The following is a 22786-nucleotide window of genomic DNA, read 5'->3' as shown; positions in this document are numbered from 1 at the left end:
CTGACTGTCCTCAGCTGGGAGAACTGCCCAGGCACAGGCACCCCAGTGCGTCTCTCTCCTCCCTCCTTTCAAAGCTGCTCAGCATTCAGACTGGGCTGCCCAGAGAGAAATGACCACTTCTTATGGGATTTTTTTTTTAAGGACAGAAAGAATCCAGCCACGTACTTTTTTATTCTTTTAGAGACGGGTTCTCACTCTGTTGCCCAGACTGGAGTGCAGTAGTACAAGCATAGTTCAGTGCAGCCCTGACCTCCCGGGCTCAAATTATCCTCCGACTTCAGCCTCCTGAGTAGCTGGGACTACAGACACACCAGCATACCCAGATGATTTTTTTATTTTTTATTTTTTCATTTTTTGAGGTGGAGTTTCGCTCTGTTGCCCAGGCTGGAGTGCAATGGCACGATCTCAGCTCACTGCAACTTCCTCCTCCCGGGTTCAAGCGATTCTCCTGCCTCAGCCTCTCAGATAGCTGGGATTACAGGTATGTGCCACCATGCTCGGCTAATTTTGTATTTTTAGTTAGTAGAGATGCGGTTTTACCACGTTAGCCAGGCTGATCTCAAACTCCTGACCTCGGGTGATCCCACCTGCCTCGGTCTACCAAAGTGCTGGGATTACAGGTTTGAGCCACCACGCCCAGACTATTTTTATTTTATTTTTTGTAGAGACAAGGTCTTGCTAGGTTGCCCAGGCTGGCCTTAAACTCCTAAGCTCAAGTGATCCTCCTACTTTGGCCTTCCGAAGTGCTGGGATTACAGGCGTGAGCCACCATGCCCGGCCCCCAACCAGTCACCGACTTTCAAACATCAGCACCAACAGAGAAGGGCGGCTTCAGATAAATCCCCAAACATCTCATCTCAAACTTCTGGCACACCCTCCCTCCCTCTCTCACATTCACATTGTCCCCCTCCCCTCCACACACACACATTCACGGCCTCTTGGACACAGACAGGTACTCTGGGATCTCAGATGGACTCCACTGACCGTGAGCCCCCAACAAAGGTGCCACCCCATGCGACAGGAGGATCCTTCCAGAGAAAGGCTCAAAGAGATCTCCTGCCTCCCAGGGCCCCCCAGCCCCAAAGCTCTGGGCAGGAGACTTTTCTATCACCAAATGGCCACCTCCAATCCAAGGGCTATTGGCCGCTTCCTCCTTCTGTCCCAGAATAAGGCCGATGCTCGTGCAAAGCTCCAGGGTCAGAGTGTAGCGGGGCTTCCCTGGCTCCCCGGAGCTCCACACAGGACCGTGTGCTCATTCAGTCAGTCAGCAAACACTCACTGAGCATCGCTCACTGAGCCAGTCCTGCTGGATGAAGAGAATTCCAAGACAAGCCTGACAGAGCCCCACCTCCCAACTCAAAATCCAAAGACTCCAGGGCCATCCCCAGAAGGCAGGAGCATCTGGAGCTCGGCCAAAGCAGCCCCCATCCAAGGTGGCTCCACGGGGAGGTGAAGGCACAGAGGATGAGGAGACGTGGCCGTGCAGGAAGTGGGAAGGGCGCTGCAGGCAGGAGGTCCAGCATCACATACCCAGGACCAGCTGGGGCACGCGTCAAGGTGGTGGGAAAGTGACACAGCTGGCCGGGCGCAGTGGCTCACGCCTGTAATCCCAGCACTTCGGAAGGCCAAGGCGGGCAGATCCCTTGAGGTTAGGAGTTCGAGACCAGCCTGACCAACATAGTGAAACCCCATCTCTACCTAAAAAATACAAAATTAGCTGGGCATGGTGGCAGGTGCCTGTGACCCAGCTACTCATGAGGCTGAGGCAGGAGAATCACTTGCACCCGAGAGGCAGAGGTTGCAGTGAGCCAAGATCGTGCCACTGCATTCCAGCCTGGGCAACAGAGCAAAACTCTGTTTCAAAAAAATAAAAAAGCCGGATGCGGTGGCTCATGCCTGTAATCCCAGCACTTTGGGAGGCCAAGGCGGGCGGATTACTTGAGGTCAGGAGTTTGAGACTGGCCTGGCCAACATGGTGAAACCCTGTCTCTACTAAAAAATACAAAAATTAGCCAAGTGTGGTGGCGCGTGCCTGTAGTCCCAGCTACTTGGGAGGCTGAGGCAGAAGAACCGCTTGAACCCGGGAGGCGGATGTTGCAGTGAGCTGAGATCGTGCCACTGCACTCCAGCCTGGGTAACAGAGCAAGACTCCGTCTCAAAAAAAAAAAAAGTAACACAAGTAGGAGATTCAGCCAGAGAGGCCCAGACTCCCATCCTCAGAGTAGCGGGTCGGGGTGGACTCTGGGAGGGGAACACAGAGTGGCATCTACAGGGTCCTCTGCAGCCATGGTGTACACGAACATTGGGGAGGCAGGGCTGGTGTGACGAGGGTGGCCTGTGCCCTCCTGGGCTGTCTGGGAAAACAAGGTTGAGACAGTGGAAGTAGGAGGTGGTGGTGACAGGACCCAGCCATGCCACTTGCCATGGACCAAGGTCCAAGCCCAGGTAGGCCTGGAAGGCCAGGCTGGGGAAGGACGGAGCCCCAGAAGATAGGCACCCATGGTGCCTATGCAGCCTGCAGTAGTAGAGTCTGGGACACGAAGGGAAAGGAGTCCTGTGGGTGCCACAAACAAGGACCCAGACACTGGGACAGGTGTGAGCTCCCAGCAAGTGAGCATGGGACGTGGGCTGGGCTCATGGGGCTGGGGGAAGAGGCTGACTGTCAAGCCTCTAGAAGCAGCCGAACATCACTTCCCTGGCCCTTACTCCAGCCTGCAACCTCACACCACGCAGGCTAAACACAGTCTCAGGCGGGGGTCTTGGCTCAACAGTGGGCCACCTTCCGGACAGACCAAGTCAGGAGTTCCAACAAACACACCTCAGATGTGAACTCCCCCCAAAATCCCAGGAGGAATCCCAACAGCAAACTAGACAAGAAGGGACACAGGAAATTTGACTGCCAGCCAAGATCTGCAGAAACGCTCAAAACTTACAGAAATGCACTATCCTCCCCTACTGAAATTATCAACCTTCTTATTCTTTTCATTTTAGTTTTATTTTTTCCTGAGATAGGGTTTCATTCTGTCACCCAGGCCTACCTGGCAGCAACAGTTTAAAAAAATAAAAACTCAAGTTGTGGTCGGGCACAGTGGTGGCCACCCCTGTAAGTAAGCCCAGCAATTTGGGAGGCCAGAGCAGGAACACTTGAGGCCAAGAGTTCGAGACCAGCCTGGGCAACACAAGAGGACCCTGTCTCTACAAAAAAATGAAAAAATTGGCTGGGCCCGGTGGCTCGCGCCTGTAATCCCAGCACTTTGGGAGGCCAAGGCAGGCAGATCACCTGAGGTCAGGAGTCTGAGACCAGCCTGGCCAATATGGCAAAACCCCATCTCTACTTAAAATACAAAAATTAGCCAGGCGTGGTGATGCACGCCTGTAATCCCAGCTACTGGGGAGATTGAGGCAGGATTGCTTGAACCCAGGAGGTGGAGATTGCAGTGAGCCAAGATGGCACCACAGTACTCCAGTGTGGGCAACAGTGCAAGACTCTGTCTCCAAAAAAAAAAAGAAAAAGAAAAAATTAGTCAGGTGTGGTGGCACATACCTGCGGTCCCAGATACTTGGGAGGCTGAGGCGGGAGGATCACTTGAACCCAGGAGGTCAAGGCTACACTAAGCTATGATTGCACCACTGCACCACGGCCTGTGTGACAGAGCAAGACCCTATCTCTAAGACAAAATAATAATTTATAAACTAAAAAATAAAACAGGCCGGGCGCAGTGGCTCATGCCTGTAATCCCAGCACTTTGGAAGGCCAAGATGGGTGGGTCACCTGAGGTCAGGAGTTTGAGACCAGCCTGACCAACTTGGAGAAACCGTCTCTACTAAAAATACAAAATGAGCCGAGCATGGTGGCGCATGCCTGTAATCCCAGCTACTCGGGAGGCTGAGCCAGGAGAATCACTTGAACTTGGGAGGCGGAGGTTGCCATGAGCTGAGATCCTGCCATTGGATTCCAGCCTGGGCAACAAGGGCGAAACTCTGTTTCAAAAATAAATAAATAAATAAAACAATTCTGAAGAATCCAAAATATAACAGAGACTCATAAACCGCTTACAGGCACGTAAACTCTCTACCTAAAAAGTCACTCAGGTACGAAGTATCAAGATGGTGAGGATGTCGGAACCCCAGTTTCTGTCTGTTCCTCAAACACTCATTCACTCATCCATCAAACACCTACTACGTGCCAGAGCCCAGGATGGCTAGGTACTGAGGCCACTGGAATCAGTAAGGCGCAGTTAGGTCCCTTGATGACTTAAAATTGAACGTTTGATATTTGTCTATTCCCAAGACCATCTATTCTCAGGAAATGACTAAAAATATCATGAAGGTTCAATGCACACAGACCGAAAGCAACGTTCGGAACAGAAAACATCGGAGAAGGAACAAATAAAATGCCTACCAAGGAAATGGAGAACGGAACCACGGTACATGCTCTCAGCAGAACATTTAAGGCCATTAAAAAAATTGTACTTATAAAGACTTAGCAATAACGAAGGGAAAGGACCCACACGGTAACATTCGGGAAAAGACACAGAGGCCCAAGATCCTATATGCACCAGGGGCTCTGCAGGTAGAAGCACATTGCACCATAAAATGAATTCAGAAGAAGACACAGAAAGACTCAGGGTATTGAGAAAATATAATGGCCCTTTTCCTTTGTTCTCTTTTTCTGTATTTTACACATTTTTCTTTTTTTTTTTTTTTTTTTATTTTTTTTTTATTTTTTGAGACGGAGGCTCGCTCTGTCGCCCAGGCTGGAGTGCAGTGGCCGGATCTCAGCTCACTGCAAGCTCCGCCTCCCGGGTTCCCGCCATTCTCCTGCCTCAGCCTCCCGAGTAGCTGGGACTACAGGCGCCCGCCATCTCGCCCGGCTAGTTTTTTTTTTTTTTTTGAGACGGAGTCTCGCTCTGTCCCCCAGGCTGGAATGCAGTGGCCGGATCTCAGCTCACTGCAAGCTCCGCCTCCCGGGTTCACGCCATTCTCCTGCCTCAGCCTCCCGAATAGCTGGGACTACAGGCGCCCGCCACCTCGCCCGGCTAGTTTTTTGTATTTTTTTTAGTGGAGACGGGGTTTCACCATGTTAGCCCATGTTGGGATGGTCTCGATCTCCTGACCTCGTGATCCGCCCGTCTCGGCCTCCCAAAGTGCTGGGATTACAGGCTTGAGCCACCGCGCCCGGCCGTATTTTACACATTTTTCTATGTGCACAAAGGAAAAACCAATAAACTTCTAAAAGCGGCCACAGCCCACAAGTGAGAGAAAGGACAAATGGTGCTTGGAAGGCAGGGAGATGTGAGGGTGTGCCAGGGAAGGTGGAAAGGGAGATGGAGAAATGGAATGTCGGGGTGGCACAAAACAAGGAAAGGAAGGGGCTGGGGTAGAGACCCAGGACCTACCTTTGACATTACTCAGCGACAGAGAGCGGTCCTGGTCCGCCAGCCCAGGCCCCAGCCGGCCACTGCCACCACTGTCCTTCTGCCGGGCCACAGCCACTGCAATGCCCACGGGCGGGTGTCGCACTTCTGCCTCACCCTGGGCACCAGAGCCCTCGCGCCCAAAAGCCTTGGCGCTCTCGGGCCTCTCCGGGTCTCGCTTCAGCTGCCGGCTGCCACCCGCTGCAGGGCCTCCAGAGTGTGGGAGTCGGCCCTGGGCTCGGGGGGCACCAGCAGAGGTGGGCGCAGGCTCGGGTTTCATGGTGCCCAAACCTCCAAAAGGGCTCTTCTTGCCACAGCCACCAGGGCGCACGGCCACAGCCTCCCGGGCGAAACTGCCACTGTACTTTATAAGGCTCTGCATGGCAGAGGCCTCTCCAGGCCCGTGGGCTGTAGAGTGCATGTCGGCGATAGGCCGGCTGCAGGTGGCCGCTGAGCGGGGCAGCACAGCCCCAGGGTCCAGGTAGGCCTTCTTGGAGGAGGAGGCAGCGACCACGGCGGCCTCCTCTTCGGCGCGGCTGTGGTGGTGCTGCGCAGCCAGCACGGCCATCTGCGTGGTGGCGAAGTTGCCCAGCTCGAAGGGTTTCCATTTGTGCTCAGGGCCGGTGGGCGGGGGGCGCCCGGGCTCCAGGCCGAAGAGCTTGGCGGCCTGTTGGGCTGCAGGACCGGCTGGGCCGCGGGGCGCACGCTCGCAGGGCCTCGGGTCCGCCTCGGGCTTGAGCAGCTCCTTGGCAGGCAGGTAGGCGCGGGGGTCCGGGGAGGCGCGTGCAGCCCGCACCGTGGGGGCATCTGCAGGCGACGGCCGCTTGAGCGAGCGGATGACCGAGTTCTTCTCGCGCAGGCCCTCGGGCCGGTCCAGAGGCCGCGGGGAGCCGGGGGGCGCCTGCAGGACCCCTGGTCTACCAGCCTCACGCTCGCGGGCCCGGGCATCACGCGCCTGGGATGCGATCTGGATGGGCCCGGGGCGCTCGTCGAAGACCTCTACAGAAGGCACGAAGGTGGGCGCCACCACGCGGTGCTCACGGCCCTGCTCGCGGAAGACGGTGTAGACACCGGCGGGGGTGGCCGCGGGGGGTGCGGGAGGCCCCTTGGGGGGCGCAGGCGGCGGGGGCAGCGGTGAGGGGCAGGGGCGCGGCCCGGGTAGCAGCGTCTCCGTGCGCCGCAGCAGCCGCGCGCCCTCGTCCTGCCGGGCGGCCTCCTTAGCACCCCCGCGCCCCGCTTCGGCCACCAGCGCGGGCAGCCCCGCGTCCCCGGCGCCGCCGTTGCACATGGTTAGTACCGACGGCTGCAGTGCCGCGTTCTTGGTCTTGGACTCAGTCAGGAAGGGCGACAGGCGCTCAGCCAGGCGCGGGGGCCCCCGGTCCTGGCGGCCCTCCGCACGCGCCTCCTGGGTCAGGTCCACCACGCCGCGTGGCCCCGAGGCCTCCTCGCCCCGGGCGCGCGGGTCCTTCTTGCCAAACAGCAGAGGCGGCTCCCCGCCGCGGCCCGCCCGCTCCTTGGCTGGACCGTCCCGCGACGACGAGCCTTTTGCAGGGGGGCCCGAGGAGTGGCCGCCGCCAGGGGTCCGGGCCGAGGGCGCGTGAGAGTGCAGGGCGCCCGGAGCCCCCGCGGTGGGCAGGTAGAAGCCGTCTGCAGAGAAGAGAGCAGCAGGCAGTGAGAGAGCGCCACCTCCCACCCCTGCCTGGGCGGAGGAGGACACCTGAGAGGGAGCTGGGCCAACCCATGCCTCCCCCAGTGTTTTTTTTGTTTGTTTTTTTGTTTTTTTGTTTTTTTGAGACAGTCTCGCTCTTGTCGCCCAGGCTGCAGTGCAATGGCGCAATCTTGGCTCACTGCCTCCTGGATTCAAGCGATTCTCCTGCCTCAGCCTCCCGAGTGGCTGGGATTACAGGCGCACCCCACCATGCACGGCTAATTATTGTATTTTTAATACAGGCGGGGTTTCACCATGTTCGTCAGGCTGGTCTTGAACTCTTGACCTCAGGTGATCCACCTGTCTCAGCCTCCTAAAGTGCTGGGATTACAGGCGTGAGCCGCACTCGGCCCAGTGCTTTCTCTTGGAAATTAAACTAGTTTGGTGCAGGGAGCCCCGAGGTTTCACAGCAAGGCAAGGCATCTCCCCAGGGCAAGAAGAGAAGAAATGGGCAACCCAGCTAGAGAGTGCAGGCTCTGGAAATATCTAGAACCAAGTTTAAATCTACCCTTCCCGTGCCTCAGTTTCCTCATCTGTAAAAGGAAAGACCAGGGGTTGTTTTCAGAGCTTCCCAGAAGGCCTAGCAGGGCCCCGAAGAGGAGAGTGTGACCAGAAGGCACCCAGGGCTGTGGGTGGGCCCAAGGAGTCTGTGGGGGTCTTAGGGACTCAGGTCTCAAAAGAGCATCTGAGGCTCACATCTGTAATCCCAGCACTCTGGGAAGCCGAGGTAGGAGGATTGCTTGAGGCCAGGAGTTTGAAACCATCCTGGGCAACACAGCAAGACTCCACCTCTACAAAAAGTTAAAAAGTCAGCTGGGTGTGGTGGGGTACGTCAGCCTGGGCAACATAGTGAGACCCTGTCTCAAAAAAAAAAAAAAAGCAAGCATCCTGGACAGAGCTGGTGGCTAGCTGGATGCTGCCAAAGGCCCCAGAAGCCTGTCAGAAGGCCCCTGTGCCACCCCCCACCCCGGACTCCACAGTCTTACCTCCTCCTGGCCCCTGACCTTTCTGGGTATCGAAAATGCTGGGCTGACCCAGCTGGCTGAGGAGGGGGCTCCCACTGCTGGGGGGCTCCAGGTGGCTCAGGTGGAGGTAGGATGGGTACAGCCCGCTGGGCAGGTGGGAGAAGCCTGTAACAGAGAAAAGAGAAAAGCTGGGCCGGGCCAATTTGTGCTGCCCACCAGGAGCTTCCTTCCAGCTCCTGGAAATAAACTATTTCGGCAGGTGACCGCTGGTGTAGGGAGCTTCGAGGTTTAACAGCAGCTCCTCAGGGCATTCCCCTGCTCCCCAACCCTGGGTCTCTCTCCAGGCCCAGGAAGCCCTCATGGGAGGATGGGGTCTCCAGTCCCCACAGGAAGAGGATCAGAATGGATCCAACTAGCAGGGCCCGATAACAGTCTACCAAACATGACCAAGAGCTTTGCCACTGTCATCCTCATTTAAACCTCAGAAACGACCTACGAGGAAGAGACTTAATGTCCTTACTTTAAAGATGAGAAAATTCAGAGAAGGCCACTTGCCCAAGGAGATACAGCAGAGCTGCCTGGCTTTGGACCGAGGCCATCAAACCCTGGAGCCAGGACTCTTAACCTCAGCCTAACACGGGCCCTTTCTCTGTTGTGTCACCCCAAGCTGGTCACTTGCCTTCTCTGAACCTCAGAGGACCCAGCATCTTCAGCTGCTGGGTCTCCCAGGCAGAAGCTGCCAGGAAGGAATTCCCCCCACCAAAGATCCTCCCCGCCTCCCCAAAGACCCCCCACCAGCAATGCCCAGCATCAGGACCTGCTGACTTCAACTATTCACAATTTTTTGTTTGTTTTGTTTTTTTGGAGACAGAGTCTTACTCTGTGGCCCAGGCTGGAGTGCAGTAGCAGGATCTCGGTTCACGGCAGCCTCCGCCTCCTGAGTTCAAGAGGTCCTCCTGCCACAGCCTCCCGAGGAGCTGGGATTACAGGCGCCTGCTACCACACCCGGTTCATCTTTGTATTCTTAGTAGAGAAGGAGTTTCACCATGTTGGTGGGGCTGGTCTGGAACTCCTGGCCTCAAGTGATCCGCCCACCTCAGCCTCCCAAAGTGCTGGGATTACAAGTGTGGTGGTGCACGCCTGTAATCCCAGCTACTCAGGAGGTTGAGGCAGGAAAATCGCTTGAACCCGGGAGGCAGAGGTTGCAATGAGCCGAGATCGTGCCACTGTACTCCAGCCTGGGCGACAGAGCAAGACTCCATCTCAAAAAATTAAAAAAAATTTAAAAATACAACCAATAAAAAACAAACAGGCCGGGTGTGGTGGCTCAAGCCTGTAATCCCAGCACTTTGGGAGGCCGAGACGGGTGGATCACGAGGTCAGGAGATCGAGACCATCCTGGCTAACATGGTGAAACCCCGTCTCTACTAAAAAAAAATACAAAAAACTAGCCGGGCGAGGTGGCGGGCGCCTGTAGTCCCAGCTGCTCCGGAGGCTGAGGCAGGAGAATGGCGTGAACCCGGGAGGCGGAGCTTGCAGTGAGCTGAGATCGGGCCACTGCACTCCAGCCTGGGCGACAGAGCGAGACTCCGTCTAAACAAACAAACAAACAAACAAAAAAAAAAAAAAAACAGCACTCCCACACAGGCACCAGGTCTCTGCTCTCCCGTCTGTAAAATGGACCTAATGGGCTTAATAGGCCAGGCACAGTGGCTCATGCCTATAATCCCAGCACTTTGGGAGGTCAAGGTGGGGGGATCGCTTGGGCCTAGCAGTTCAAGACCAGCCTGGGACACATGGTGAAACCCCGACTCCACCAAAACAAAATCTAGTGGTTAACTGGGTGTGATGGTATGCACCTATAGTTCCAGCTACTCAGGAGGCTCAGGTGGGAGAATGGCTTGAGCCTGGGAGGCAGAGGTTTCAGTGAGCCGAGATTGCACCACAGCACTCCAGCCTGGGCGACAGAGCAAGACCCTGTCTGTAAAAATAAGGGCCTAACAGTCCCTCCCCCAGGCAGGGCTGGCTCTGAGGCTGAAGTGAGCTGAGTGTGCACTGGGCTGTGGTAAGCACCCTGTGTGTTTGCGGTCATTACTAGGATTTGTTGGCCAAAGAGAAAAGGAAGTCTCAGGGAGACAGAGGTAACGAGCTGCTGGCAGACAGGCCCGAGAGGCAGGCTCTTCTCGCCCAGGCACCTGCCTTGGCTGGTTAAAGTGGCAGGCTCAGGTGGGACCCCAGCCTAGAAGGCCCCCTCTGTGCAGGCCAGACACCCTCGTGCCTGGATTCAGATGCCTTCCCCAGAGTGTCCAGGAGGAGCAGACTCGCTGACCTCATCTGTACAACGGGCACCGTACTGTAAGGACTGGATAGGGTCCTGTGGCTGGGGACGCCTCTGGCTGAACCTGTCTCCTCCTGGGCTGAACGCAGTAGCCACAGGATTCGGGATGACGGTGAGCACTCGGTCAGACCTGACCCCACTGGAAGAAGGGGAGGGACAGTAGCTGGGGAGGGCCAGAAGAGCCCTAAGCCTGCAGCAGGAGCTCCAGGGCTGTAACCTTCCAGGAACCATGAGCACCTACAGGACACCTGGGAGGAGGGAGGAGGAAGGAGGAAGGAGGTACCTAGCGCCCAACATCCAGAACCTGTCAAAGGAGGAGAGGAGGAGCTCAGAGGTCCTCAGGCCCATTCCTTTACAGGCAGAGAATGAAAGTGAGGCTCTACAGAAATCCAGAATCTGCTCATGGCCTGGGGGAAGCCAGGCCTGCAGAGCCCCTACATTGAGGGGCATGGCTGCAGAAATGCAAAAGAAGAGGCCCCAACAGCCCCAGGTCCCCAGGCTCCGGGAAATTTTTTTTTTAGAGATGGGGTCTCGCTATGTTGCCCAGGCTGGTCTCGAACGCCTGCCCTCAAGTGATCTTCCCACCTCAACCTCCCAAAGTGTTGGGATTACAGCTGTGAGCCACCACGCCCGGCCTGCTCCTCTAATTATTAATGAGCCTACTGTGCACCAAGGATACAGTGCTGAGTAGATCAAACCAGGCCCTGCACTCAGGGCTCACTCCGGTGGGAAAGCAGGGGTTCATGAAGGATCAGATAATCTGTCGTCACAAGAGAGTGATGGAAGGGGGTGGGGAAGAGGGGGTCTCTGAGCTGAGCTGGAGGAGAAATGGAAAGTGGTCTGTGGCATGGGGTGTCAGGCTGGAAGGAGAGAGAACAGCTCGTACAAAAGCCCTGTGATTGTGACAACAGGAAGCCCTGAGCGTTTGAGAAATGACAGGGAGGCCAGGTGACCTGGGGCCCACCAGCCCCAGCTCAGTGATGACAATAGAGGGGCATATGAAGTGGCCAGAGTGGCTGGGACGTCAGCCCAGCAGCCCTCAGCCCCGACCCCGGCATGCTCCTTACCTTCATGGGCGTGGGCAGCCCACAGCTGCACCATGGGCAGGTTGCTAGGGGTTGGGGAGCGGAAGGAGAGGTCAGAGGGCAGTGGCACCGGGCTCCCATGGGATGAGGCCGAGGGCCCCATCCCGCTGGCCACAAAACTGCCCAAGAAGGCCTCGCCTGCAGAGAGAAGTTGGGAGGACCGTCAGGCAGCCAGTCAGGCCAGCGCCGCCGCCCCAGCCCACCACCCCGAGACCCCCGCCTCTCCCCAACTGTGTGGAACTGATAATGGCCAACTGACCAAGAGGGTTCCCCTGCTCCGGCCCCACCCCTGGGCCGCAGGATGGGCCTGGGTCAACCCAACCAGACCCAGGGCTTGAGAAAGCACAAGATGGCAGGAAGCCCCCAACAGCAGACCCTCAGCCCTCGGCACCCCACACCCTCAGAGGAGGGCCTTCTACCCCTGCCGCCCAACCAGCCCAGATCCGGCTTGGCACCGTTCTCCCCATCTGCAGGGGGAATCCTGAAGTCGGTGGGGCACTGGGACTTCCAGAGGCCACAGGGCAAGGCGGTGGGGGACTCACAGGCGGGTGGCTCATATGCTGAGCTCTGCAGGCCGAGAGGACACCCACCCTCCAGCCGGAGAATGACCTCCCACGGCAGCCCTAGCCAGCCCCGTGTGCCCATTTAACAGACAAAGAAAGTGAGGCTCAGAGATGGGAAGTGCCAGGTCACACAGCCAGAAAGCAGGGACTTGGCACCACCGAGCCACAGTGGCTTAGGGGATGAATCTGTGAATGCATGGAGTGGCAGACATGGGGGTCACTAAGGGAGCCCCATCAAGGGCAACCCCTGCAGACAGCAGGCCCCACACACCTGGGGTTACTGCCTATAGGGGCCACAGGCTGACTGCTGCTCAGAAAGATGATGGAAATCAGCTGGGGCCGGGGTGGAAGCCACAGCCAGCCCCGCCACACCCCACATGGGCAGGCCCACATCGGACAGGGTGCCTCCCAGCTGCCACCCAAGGCACTGTCCCACAAGCCCCAAACGCCACCCCTTCTAAGGGAAGACCCTGGCAGGCCTCTGGGTAACAGGTCAGAGAGAAGCATGCAGGCCCTGGGGCAAGGGGCTTCCCTTACCAGGTCTCAGTTTGCGTATCAACAAAATGGGGATAAAAATGCCTCCCTCTGGGAATGACAAGGAAGGAAGCATATGTTTAATCACAGTAACAACATAATGAGGCCGGGCGCGGTGGCTCACGCCTCTAATCCCAGCACTCTGGGAGGCTGAGGCAGGCGAATCACGAGGTCATGAGTTAGAGACCAGCCTCGCCAACATGGTGAAACCCTGTCCCTACTAAAAAGACAAATACAAAACATTAGCTGGGCATGGTGGCGGGCACCTGTAGTCCCAGCTACTTGGGAGGCTGAGGCAGAAGAATCCCTTGTACCCAGGAGGCAGAGGTTGCAGTGAGCCGAGATCGCGCCACTGCACTCCAGCCTGGGTGACAGAGTGAGACTCCGTCTCAAAAAAACAAAAACAAAAACAAAAAATTAGCTGGGCGTGGTGGCAGGCACCTGTAATTTCAGCTACTCGGGAGGCCGAGGCGGGAAAATCACTTGAACCCAGGAGGCGGAGGTTAGTCAGCTGAGATCATGCCATTGCACTCCAGCCTGGGCGACAGAGTGAGACTCCGTCTCAAAAAAAATATATATATATATATATAACGATAAATAATGACAACAGGCCAGGCAAGGTGGCTCTCGCCTGTCGTCTCTGGAGGCTGAGGCGAGAGGATGGCTTGAGCCCAAGAGTTGGAGACTGCGGTGGGCTGTGAGTGAGGTTTTCACACTGCACTCCAATCCGGACCACAGAATAAGACCTGGACTCAAAATATAAATAACAACAACCATAACCAGCCGTGGCACCGATTCACTAAAACTTGGCATGCACCAGGCACCGTGCAGGTGATTTCAAACCCTCCCGGCAACGCCCTCAGGTAGGTGGCAGCAAAGCCAGCCCCCAGCGGAGGGATTCCGTGTGTACCCTAGAGCCACCTCCTTTAAGTCCCTGTGTCGTGGACACTGTTTACAGGTGGCACGGATAAGTTATGTGGCTTTGCAGGAGATGCGGGCTCCCAGATGGCCCCGGTCCAGCCTGTGGGAGCTCACAAGCCCAAGTCCAGCCTCTGGGTCCCAAGTGCCCCCCGGCTCCCCAACAAATGGCCTCAGTGACCGCCCAAGTCCTTCTGATCAAGGCCCGGCCTGTGGACAGTGTGAGGCCGGTAGCGACCCCTGGCATGCCGGGCCCGGGTCTTCCCGGAGTCGGGTTGCTTGGGAATGCAGCCCAAAGCGTGTGATAAACTCCATCTGAGGCTAAATACCAGCATGAGACCCATAGTCAACAAGTACCGTAAGAGATCCCAGAATGTCCAACCCAGCTTCTTTGGGGTACATGTGGGGAAACTGAGGCAGAGAAAGGCAGGGCCTCCACCTTGGGCACCAGAGACAGGAGTGGGCAGAGCAGCAGGGGGTGCCCTCTGACCACATGCCCTGTCACCACCGCCCCATGTCCGGACCCCAACACTCCAGTCCAGCCAGGCCCAGCCCCCTCACCGGACTCCAGCGCCAAGCCCTTGGGCCCCAGGGCCTCGGTGGCCAGTCAGTCCATCCATGCGGCCCAAGCCGGGGCAGCAGGGCCTCTGAGCCCTGCCGAGCCCCGGGCTTCCGCCTTGCTGTGGCAGGCGGATGGGTAGAAGGCTCCGGAAGCCAGCAGCCAGGGTTTGCGCAAGAGCTTACATCAGCCGCCAGCTCTTCCTGCCCCAGGCTGCACGGAAGCCTAGCGGCCCAGGCCGGCCCCTGACCGGGCTTGTGAAACCCGCCCAGCAGCACCCAGGCCCGGATGCCAGCCAACGGCTCCTGCCAGCCACAGGGCTCAACGGCACCCAAAGCCCCTCCTCCCGGGCTGGGCGGGGCATCTGGGAACCCCCAGCATCCCCAGCAAGTCAGTGCCGTTCCCAGGGCCTCAGTTTGCAACTCTGTAAAATGGACACACGATCCCTACTCAGCTAGGGCAATAAGGCCAGCACTCGCCCATCACCCGCCCCCACCTCTCTCTCCAGAACAAACTTCTCCCTGGTCACATCCCCGTGCCTGCCCGCTTTCCTGCCTGGCCCCTCAGGCACGAGCTCCCAGGCCTCCTAGAACCCTCCTCCTTCACTCCCACCTCAGGCCTCCCTGGGCCCCAGAGAAGCCCCCAACAACCACACAACCCAAGCAGGCCCCAAGTGACACTGTGACCATCCACGGCCCCTCAGAAACAGATCTGCCAGCCTCCTTGTGTATTTCATGCCTCTGTCTTCCCGAGAGTTCCCTCCCTGAAAGCGGGGACTAGCTGCCTCACTTCCTGCCACATCACAGTGGCTGGAACCTGCCACCTGTGACCTGCCACCCAGGGCATACTTGTATTGGGGATTATCCGATCGCTAAGTGTTTTCTTTTTTTAGAGACAGGGTCTCACTCTGTTCACCCAGGCTGCAGTGCAGTGGCTCAATCACAGCTCACTGCAGCCTCCAACTCCTGAGCTCAATCAATCCTCTAGCCTCAGCTTCCTGGGTAGCAGGGACCACAGGCACACATCATCAGGCCCAACTAATTTTTGTTTTTTTTTTTTTTTTTTGAGATGGAGTTTCACTCTTGTTGCCTAGGGTGGAGTGCAATGGCACGATCTCGGGTCACCACAACCTCCGCCTCCCAGGTTCAAGCGATTCTCCTGCCTCAGCCTCCCAAGTACCCGGGATTACAGGCATGCACCACCACGCCCGGCTAATTTTGTATTTTTAGTAGAGATGGGGTTTCTCCATGTTGGTCAGGCTGGTCTTGAACTCCCAACCTCAGGTGATCCAACCACCTCATCCTCCCAAAGTGCTGGGATTACAGGCATGAGCCACTGTGCCTGGCCACCCACCTAATTTTTTTCTTTTTATTTTTTTCAGAGATAGGGTCTTGCTATGTTGCCCAGGCTGGTCTCAAACTCCAGGCCTCAAGCAATCCTCCTGCCTTGGCCTCCCAAAGTGCTGGGATTACGGGAGCGAGCCACCACGCCCGGCCTCTTTTTTTTAAAGACAGGGTCTCTCTCTGTTCACCCACACTGTACTACAGTGGCTCAATCATGGCTCACTACAGCCTCCAATCCTGAGCTCAATCAATCCTCTAGCCTCAGCCTCCTGGGTAGCAGGGCCCACAGGCACACACCACCATGCCCAACTAATTTTTTTTTCTTTTTTGCAGAGATGGGATCTTGCTGTGTTGCCCAGGCTGATCTCAAACTCCTGGCCTCAAGCAATCCTCCTGCCTTGGCCTCACAAAGTGCTGGGATTACAGGTGTGAGCCACCGCGCCTGGCCATAAATGAGATTTCCAGTGTTCCCAGGGCCAAAGCAAAGAAATTCACATTAGGACGAGGAGAGGGTCAAGGCATCCCGCAACCCACAAGAGAGGCTCTAAAATAAACCCTGAGGAAGCACAGGCCATCCTGCCTTGTCTCCTTGTATCTCTACACTGTACCCCAACCCCCCACAGTGCCCCCCACCCCACCCACTGCTCACACCCACACCCAAGGACCGAGCAGTTGCCATCCCCCCGTTTCACCAAGAAGGGTGCAGGCCGCAGGGTGTCAGGGCTCACTCAGAGTTAGGCCCAGAGCTCACTGGCCTCTCCAAAGACTTGGTTGGAATCCCTCATGCCAACCTGCGGTATGGGGGTCTCCCTGCCTCCCGCCCTAGGCTGAGCTCAAGACCTAGCTCCCCAAATCAAGTAACTGGCTGCCGCCTGCTCACCCCGGTAATTATCTCACCCGACACCTTAGAAGCGAAGACCAATGACTGTCAAAACCTAAAACACAAAGCTGGGCACAGTGGTTCACACCTGTGAACCATAAAGAATAACAATAATCATAGACCAGACACAGTGGCTCAGGTCTGCCATCCCAGCACTTTGGGAGGCCGAGGTGGGCGGATCACTTGAGGCCAGGAGTTCAGCCTGGCAGACGTGGTAAAACCCTGTCTCTATTAATAATACAAAAATTAGCTGGGCGTGGTGGCACGCACCTGTAATCCCAGCTACTGGGAGGCTGAGGCAAGGGAATTGCTTGAACCCAGGAGGCGGAAGCTGCAGTGAGCCGAGATCGCACCACTGAACTCCAGCCTGGGCGACAGTGCGACACTGTGTCTCAAAAAAAAAAAAAAAATCTAAAACACACAGCCGGGCACGATGGCTCATACCTATAATCCCAGCACTTTGGGAGGCCAAGGCAGGCGGATCACTTGAGGTCAGGAGTTCGAGACCAGCCTGGCCAATATGGTGAAACCCCCCCCATCTCTATTATAAATACAAAAATTAGCTGGCGTGGTAGCAGGCGCCTGTAGACCCAGCTACCTGGGGAGCTGAGGTGGTGCAATCATGACTCACTGCAGCCTCAATCTCCCAGGCTCAAGCAATTGCCCCACCTTTGCCTCCTGAGTAGCTGGGACTACAGGCATGCACCACCATGTACAGCTACTTTTAATTTTTTTTCATAGAGTCAAGATCTCATTATGTTGCCCAGTCTGGGGTCTAGAACTCCTGGACTCAAGCGATCCTCCCACCTTGGCCTCCCGAAGTGCTGGGATGACAGACCTGAGCCACTGTGTCTGGTCTATGATTATTGTTATTCTTTATGGTTATAAACTCTGGAGCTCAGAGAAGCTAAGCACCTACTACGACGTCAGAGTCCGTGACTGCTTCTAGCAAAATGCCATTTATCCTTGCTTAAAATAAAAATTCAGGGCTGGGAGTGGTGGCTCATGCCTGTAATCACAGCACTTTGGGAGGCAGAGGCGGGCGGATCACCTGAGGTCAGGGGTTCTAGACCAGCCTGACCAACATGGTGAAACCCCATCTCTACTTAAAATACAAAAATTAGCCAGGCATGGTGGCGTGTCCCTATAGTCCCAGCTACTCAGGAGGCTGAGGTAGGAGAATCGCTTGAACCTAGGAGGTAGAGGGTGCAGTGAGTCGAGATCATGCCACTGCACTCCAGCCTGGGCGACAGAGTGAGACTCTCTCTCAAATAAATATTCAATTTTGAAACCACAGATAGATGGTGATTACACAGGATGAGTACACCAAATACCACTGAAGGGTGCACGTTTCAAATGGTTAATTGTATACTATGTGAATTTCACCTCCATGAAAAAAAAATGCAAGCTCTAGCCCAGTGTGGTGGCTCACACCTTTAATCTCAGCACTACCTGAGGCCAAGGTGGGCAGATCACTTGAGCCCAGGAGTTCAAGACCAGCCTGGGCTGATAGAGACTCTTATCTCTACAAAAAAAAAAAATACAAAAAAATTAACCGGGTGTGGTGGTGCACGCCTGTAACCCAGCTACTCTGGAAGCTGAGGTGGGAGGATCGCTTGAACACAGAAGGCTGAGGCTGCAGTGAGCTGAGATTGCGTGCAGCCTGGGAGACAGAGCAAGACCCTGTCTCAAAAAATATATATATTGGCCAGGCGCGGTGGCTCAAGCCTGTAATCCCAGCACTTTGGGAGGCCGAGACGGGTGGATCACGAGGTCAGGAGATCGAGACCATCCTGGCGAACACGGTGAAACCTCGTCTCTACTAAAAAAAATACAAACAAACTAGCCAGGGCGAGTTGGCAGGCGCCTGTAGTCCCAGCTACTCGGGAGGCTGAGGCAGGAGAATAGCGTGAACCCGGGAGGTGGAGCTCGCAGTGAGCCGAGATCGCGCCACTGCACTCCAGCCTGGGCGACAGAGCAAGACTCCGTCTCAAAAAAAAAAAAAAAAAAATATATATATATATATATATATAAAATTAAAACTAAGGCCAGGTGCGGTGGCTCACGCCTGTAATCCCAACACTTTGGGAGGCCGAGTGATCCATCCACCATGCCTGGCCCAGCAATGCAATCTTCCCTTTGCAACAGTAGAGCTGCTGGGGACCCTTCCAGAAACTGTATGGTGGGCACCTGAAGTTCTCCCTGGTTCCAGTCAGGGCGGGAGGCTGCATGTGATCATGGTGACGATGACATCAGTTTCTTGCACAGCAAAGAACCAGAAGGCTTTGTCACTGTCAATGGGCTGGTCCAGAGTAGCTCCAGCCACCTCTGCACCTCGCCCTGAATCAGGTCCTCCCTCCAGATACAGGGAAGACCCTGCACATTCCCGCCTGTCTATACCCTAACTCCCTCACTCCCTTCTCTTATAGCTCAGCCTTCCCTAACTGCCTTTTTAACGTTGCAACTTACCCCACCACGCCCTTTCCTGAAATGTTTTTCTCCAGTGCCTATCACCTGTTATCACAGGTGTTAGTTCCTTATCGTCTCTGCCCACTTAAGACAGCAAGTTTTTCTTTGAAAGGGTGTCTGCTGCCTGTTGAAAGGAAAGCACCCAGACAGTAAACAACTGGGCGTTGCTCTGTACCAATAAAACTTTCTTTATAAAAACAGGACGTGGGCCACATTTGGCCAGATTGCTCACCCCAGCATTACTAGGAGTGCTACAGGTTATTTTCTATTCCCAGTCCTATGCTGCACATAGGAGGTACTCAAGTCGTATTTATGGTAGGAGCTGGGCACTGTGGCTCATGTCTATAATCTCAACACTTTGGAAGGCCAAAGTGGGAGGATAACCAGGAGTTTAAGAGCAGCCTGGGCAACAGAGCAAGACCCCATCCCAAAAAAACTTATTTTAGGACGGGTGTAGTGGCTCATGCCTGTAATTCCAGCACTTTGGGAGGCCAAGGCAGACAGATCACTTGAGGTCAGGAGTTTGAGACCAGCCTGGGCAACACAGTGAGACTCCATCTCTACAAAAATTAAAAACAATTAGCCATGCATGGCGGTGTGGGCCTGTAATCCCAGCTACTTAGGAGGCTGAGGTGGGAGGATGGCTTGAGCCCGGGAGGCGGAGGGCGCAGTAAGCCGAGATCGCGCCAACACACTCCAGCCTGTGACAGAGCAAGACCCCGTCTCAAAAGGACAAACAACAAAAAAAAAATCAGAAAATAATATTTATGCCGCCAGGCGTGGTGGCTCACGCCTGTAATCCCAGCACTTTGGGAGGCCGAGGCAGACGGATCACCTGGCGGTCGGGAGTTTCAGACCAGCCTGGCCAACATGGTGAAACCCCGTCTCTACTAAAAATATAAAAACTAGCCGGGCGTGGTGGTGGACGCCTGTAATCCCAGCTACTCGGGAGGCTAAGGCAGGAGAATTGCCTGAACCCAGGAGACGGAAGTTGCAGTAAGCCAACACAGTGCAACTGCACTCCAGCCCTGGCAACAGACTGAGACTCTGTCTCAAAAAAAAAAAAAAAAAAAAAAAAAAAAAAAAAACACACACACACACACAAAAAGAGAAAAGAAAATAGTATTTATGGTGTGGAATGGGGCAAGGTCCTGATTAGCTAGAGGAAGGGAGCCCCGGCCTTCCCTGCAGGCTTCTCTGGGACCTGCTTCTCTACCCTGTGCTCCCCACTCCTGTCAACTGGGAGAGGGACTGGTGTCCCTTCTACAGATAAGGAGACTGAGGCTCTGACTCCCAAACCTACACTTCTCCACTCAGCCGCACCCAGACAGAGCAGAAGCATTCATCAGGCATAGGCTGCACATTTTCAATCCCAAACAGCCCTTCATAATCAAACACATAACATTTAATCTTCACTTTGTTTTTTTGAGACAGAGTTTCGCTCTTGTTGCCCAGGCTGGAGTCCAATGGCGTGATCTCGGCTCATCGCAACCTCCACCTCCTGGGTTCAAGCAATTCTCCTGCCTCAGCCTCCCGAGTAGCTGGGATTACAGGCATGTACCACCAGGCCCAGCTAAATTTGTATTTTTAGTAGAGACGGCGGTTTCTCCACGTTGTCAGGCTGGTCTTGAACTCCTGACCTCAGATGATCCGCCCGCCTTGGCCTCCCAAACCACCTCACCTGCTTTATCTTCATTTTTGGAAACATCTTGACCTCTCACAACAATTGCATCCCAGACTGCGCGGTCTGGTGGCTCACACCTATTAATCCTAGGACTTTGGGAGGCCGAAGCAGGAGGATCGTTTGAGGCCAGGAGTTCAAGACCAGCCTCGGCAACCTAGCAAGACCCCCCCCCCAGCAATCTATACAAAAAAAATTTAAAAATTAGCCAGGCTTAGTGGTGCACACCTGTAGTCCCAGCTACTCGGGAGGTTGAAGGCGGGAGGATCATTTGAGCCCAGGAATTAGAAGTATTGAGCTAAGACTGTGCCACTGCACTCCAGCCTGGGCAAGAGTGAGACCCTGGCTGTTTTAAAAAAAAAAAAAAAAAAAAAAAGAAAAAAAGCTGCATTCCTTATGTCAACAGATGATGAGAGCATCTTCATAGACTTAATCAAACCAGAATTGTCACCCAGAAAGACATTATTCTGGCCCCAAGCACTGACAGGTGATGTAGGTGTTTCCAAGATAGCTAAAAATCCTGCAAGGACCCTCCGGATAGAATGACCTTCAAACTGCCACGGATCCCAAGATCCAGAGAATTCTGTAATATCTAAGCCAAAGAATGGGTTATCACTCTGGCTGTATAAAGATTCTGAGAATGTTGTAAGAATCCCAGGCAGGGCTGGGTGCAGTGGCCCATGCCTATAATCCCAGCACTTTGGGAGGCCAAGGTGGTTGGATCACGAGGTCAAGAGTTCAAGGCCAGCCTAGCCAACGTGGTAAAACCCCATCTCTATTAAGAATACAAAAATTAGCTGGGTGTGGTGGCAGGCGCCTGTAATCCCAGCTACTTAGGAGGCTGAGGCAGGAGAATTGCTTGAACCTGGGAAGTGGAGGTTGCAGTGAGCTGAGGTTGTGCCACTGCACTCCAACCTGGGTGACAGAGCAAGACTCTGGCTTGAGGAAGAAAAAAAAAAATCCCAGGTAATTTGAAAAAGAGAACCTATAAATGGCCAAACTCCATCGAAATTTCAACGCCATCAGCATTACAAAGAAGTATTAAAACAGTGATGTCATTTCCATTCCATCAAATCAGCAAATTTTTGCTTCTAGTTGTGGAGGGCGCTGGGTGGTTATAGCTGCCCAGGAAGGATGACAACTGAGCCAATTCATCTCCAGCTTTTCGAAAACAAATCCACAAGGCTTACCGAGGACTGCAGGCGCCCAGACCCACTTCTGGGGATCCCTCCTAAGGAAACAGGCAGACCTATCTACTGGGATGCTCCTGCAACCAAAATGATCTGCAGATTCCATGTAATCCCCATCAAAACCCCAGCAGCGCATGCACACTTGTGTGTAAAATGAAAAGGTGTCTCTAAAAAGTATACAGAAACGGCAGGGCACGGCGGCTCAGGCCAGTAATCCTAGCACTTTGGGAGGCCGAGGCAGGAAGATTGAGCTCAGGAGTTCACGATCAGCCTGGCCAACACGGTGAAACTCCGTCTCTACTAAAATACAAAAAAAAAAAAAATTAGGTGTGGCGACGTGCGCCTGTAGTCCCAGCTATTTGGGAGGCTGAGGCAGGAGAATTGCTTGAACCTGGAAGGTGGAGGTTGCACTGAGCCGAGATTGTGCCACTGCACTCCAGCCTGGGCGATAGAGTGAGACTTTGTCTCAAAAAAAAATAGTATACAGAAATTAGGCCGGGCACAGTGGCTCACACCCATAATCCCAGCACTTTGGAAGTTGAGGCAGGAGGATCACTTGAGCTCAGGAGTTCAAGACCAGACTGGACAACATGGCAAAACCTCGTCTCTACTAAAAATACAAAAGTTAGCCAGGGCCAGGCACTGCGGCTCACATATGTAATCCCAATACTTCGGGAGGCCGAGGTGGGTGGATCACTTGAGGTTAGGAGTTTGAAACCAGCCTGGCCAACATGGTAAAACGCTGTCTCTACTAAAAATACAAAAATTAGCCAAGTGTGGTGGTGCATGCCTGTAATCCCAGCTACTCAGGAGGCTGAGGCAGGAGAATCCCTTGAACCTGGGAGATGGAGGTTGCAGTGAGCCGAGATTGGGCCACTGCACTCCAGCCTAGGCAAAGAGCCAAGACTCTGTCTCAAAAATAAAAATAAAAATAAAAAGTATACAGAAATCAGGCCAGGCACAGTGGCTCATGCCCGTAATCTCAACATTTTGAGAAGCCAAGGCAGGAGGATCATCTGAGGTCAGGAGTTTGAGACCAGTCTCGGCAACCTCATGAGACCCTGTTTCTATTTTAAAAAATAGAAAAGTATGCAGACGCTGAAATCCAAAACTCGAACATATATTTGTATACCTAT

General features: G+C 54.8%; 1 protein-coding gene across 5 annotated transcripts in view; it reads right to left on the bottom strand.

Annotated features, from left to right (window-relative positions):
* Positions 1 to 22786, bottom strand: part of TNRC18 (trinucleotide repeat containing 18) — a 123367-nt gene that overhangs the window by 82178 nt on the left and 18403 nt on the right. For 4 of the 5 annotated variants that reach the window (XM_050783935.1, XM_050783936.1, XM_050783932.1 and 1 more), the window contains exons 2-4: positions 11496 to 11651; positions 8112 to 8255; positions 5400 to 7064 (exon numbers count right to left, since the gene is read on the bottom strand). In XM_050783935.1, the coding sequence (XP_050639892.1) occupies positions 5400 to 7064; positions 8112 to 8255; positions 11496 to 11616 (1930 nt within the window). In that variant the 5' untranslated portion in view covers positions 11617 to 11651. Of the gene's footprint in view, positions 1 to 5399; positions 7065 to 8111; positions 8256 to 11495; positions 11652 to 14089; positions 14233 to 22786 lie in introns of those variants that run through there. The other variant, XM_050783934.1, reaches the window with a different exon arrangement.

Source organism: Macaca thibetana, chromosome 3 (assembly GCF_024542745.1).
Source record: "Macaca thibetana thibetana isolate TM-01 chromosome 3, ASM2454274v1, whole genome shotgun sequence".
Classification (NCBI taxonomy): domain Eukaryota; kingdom Metazoa; phylum Chordata; class Mammalia; order Primates; family Cercopithecidae; genus Macaca; species Macaca thibetana.
The sequence above is the reverse complement of the archived record's forward strand: the minus strand, read 5'-3'. Positions and strand labels throughout refer to the sequence as shown.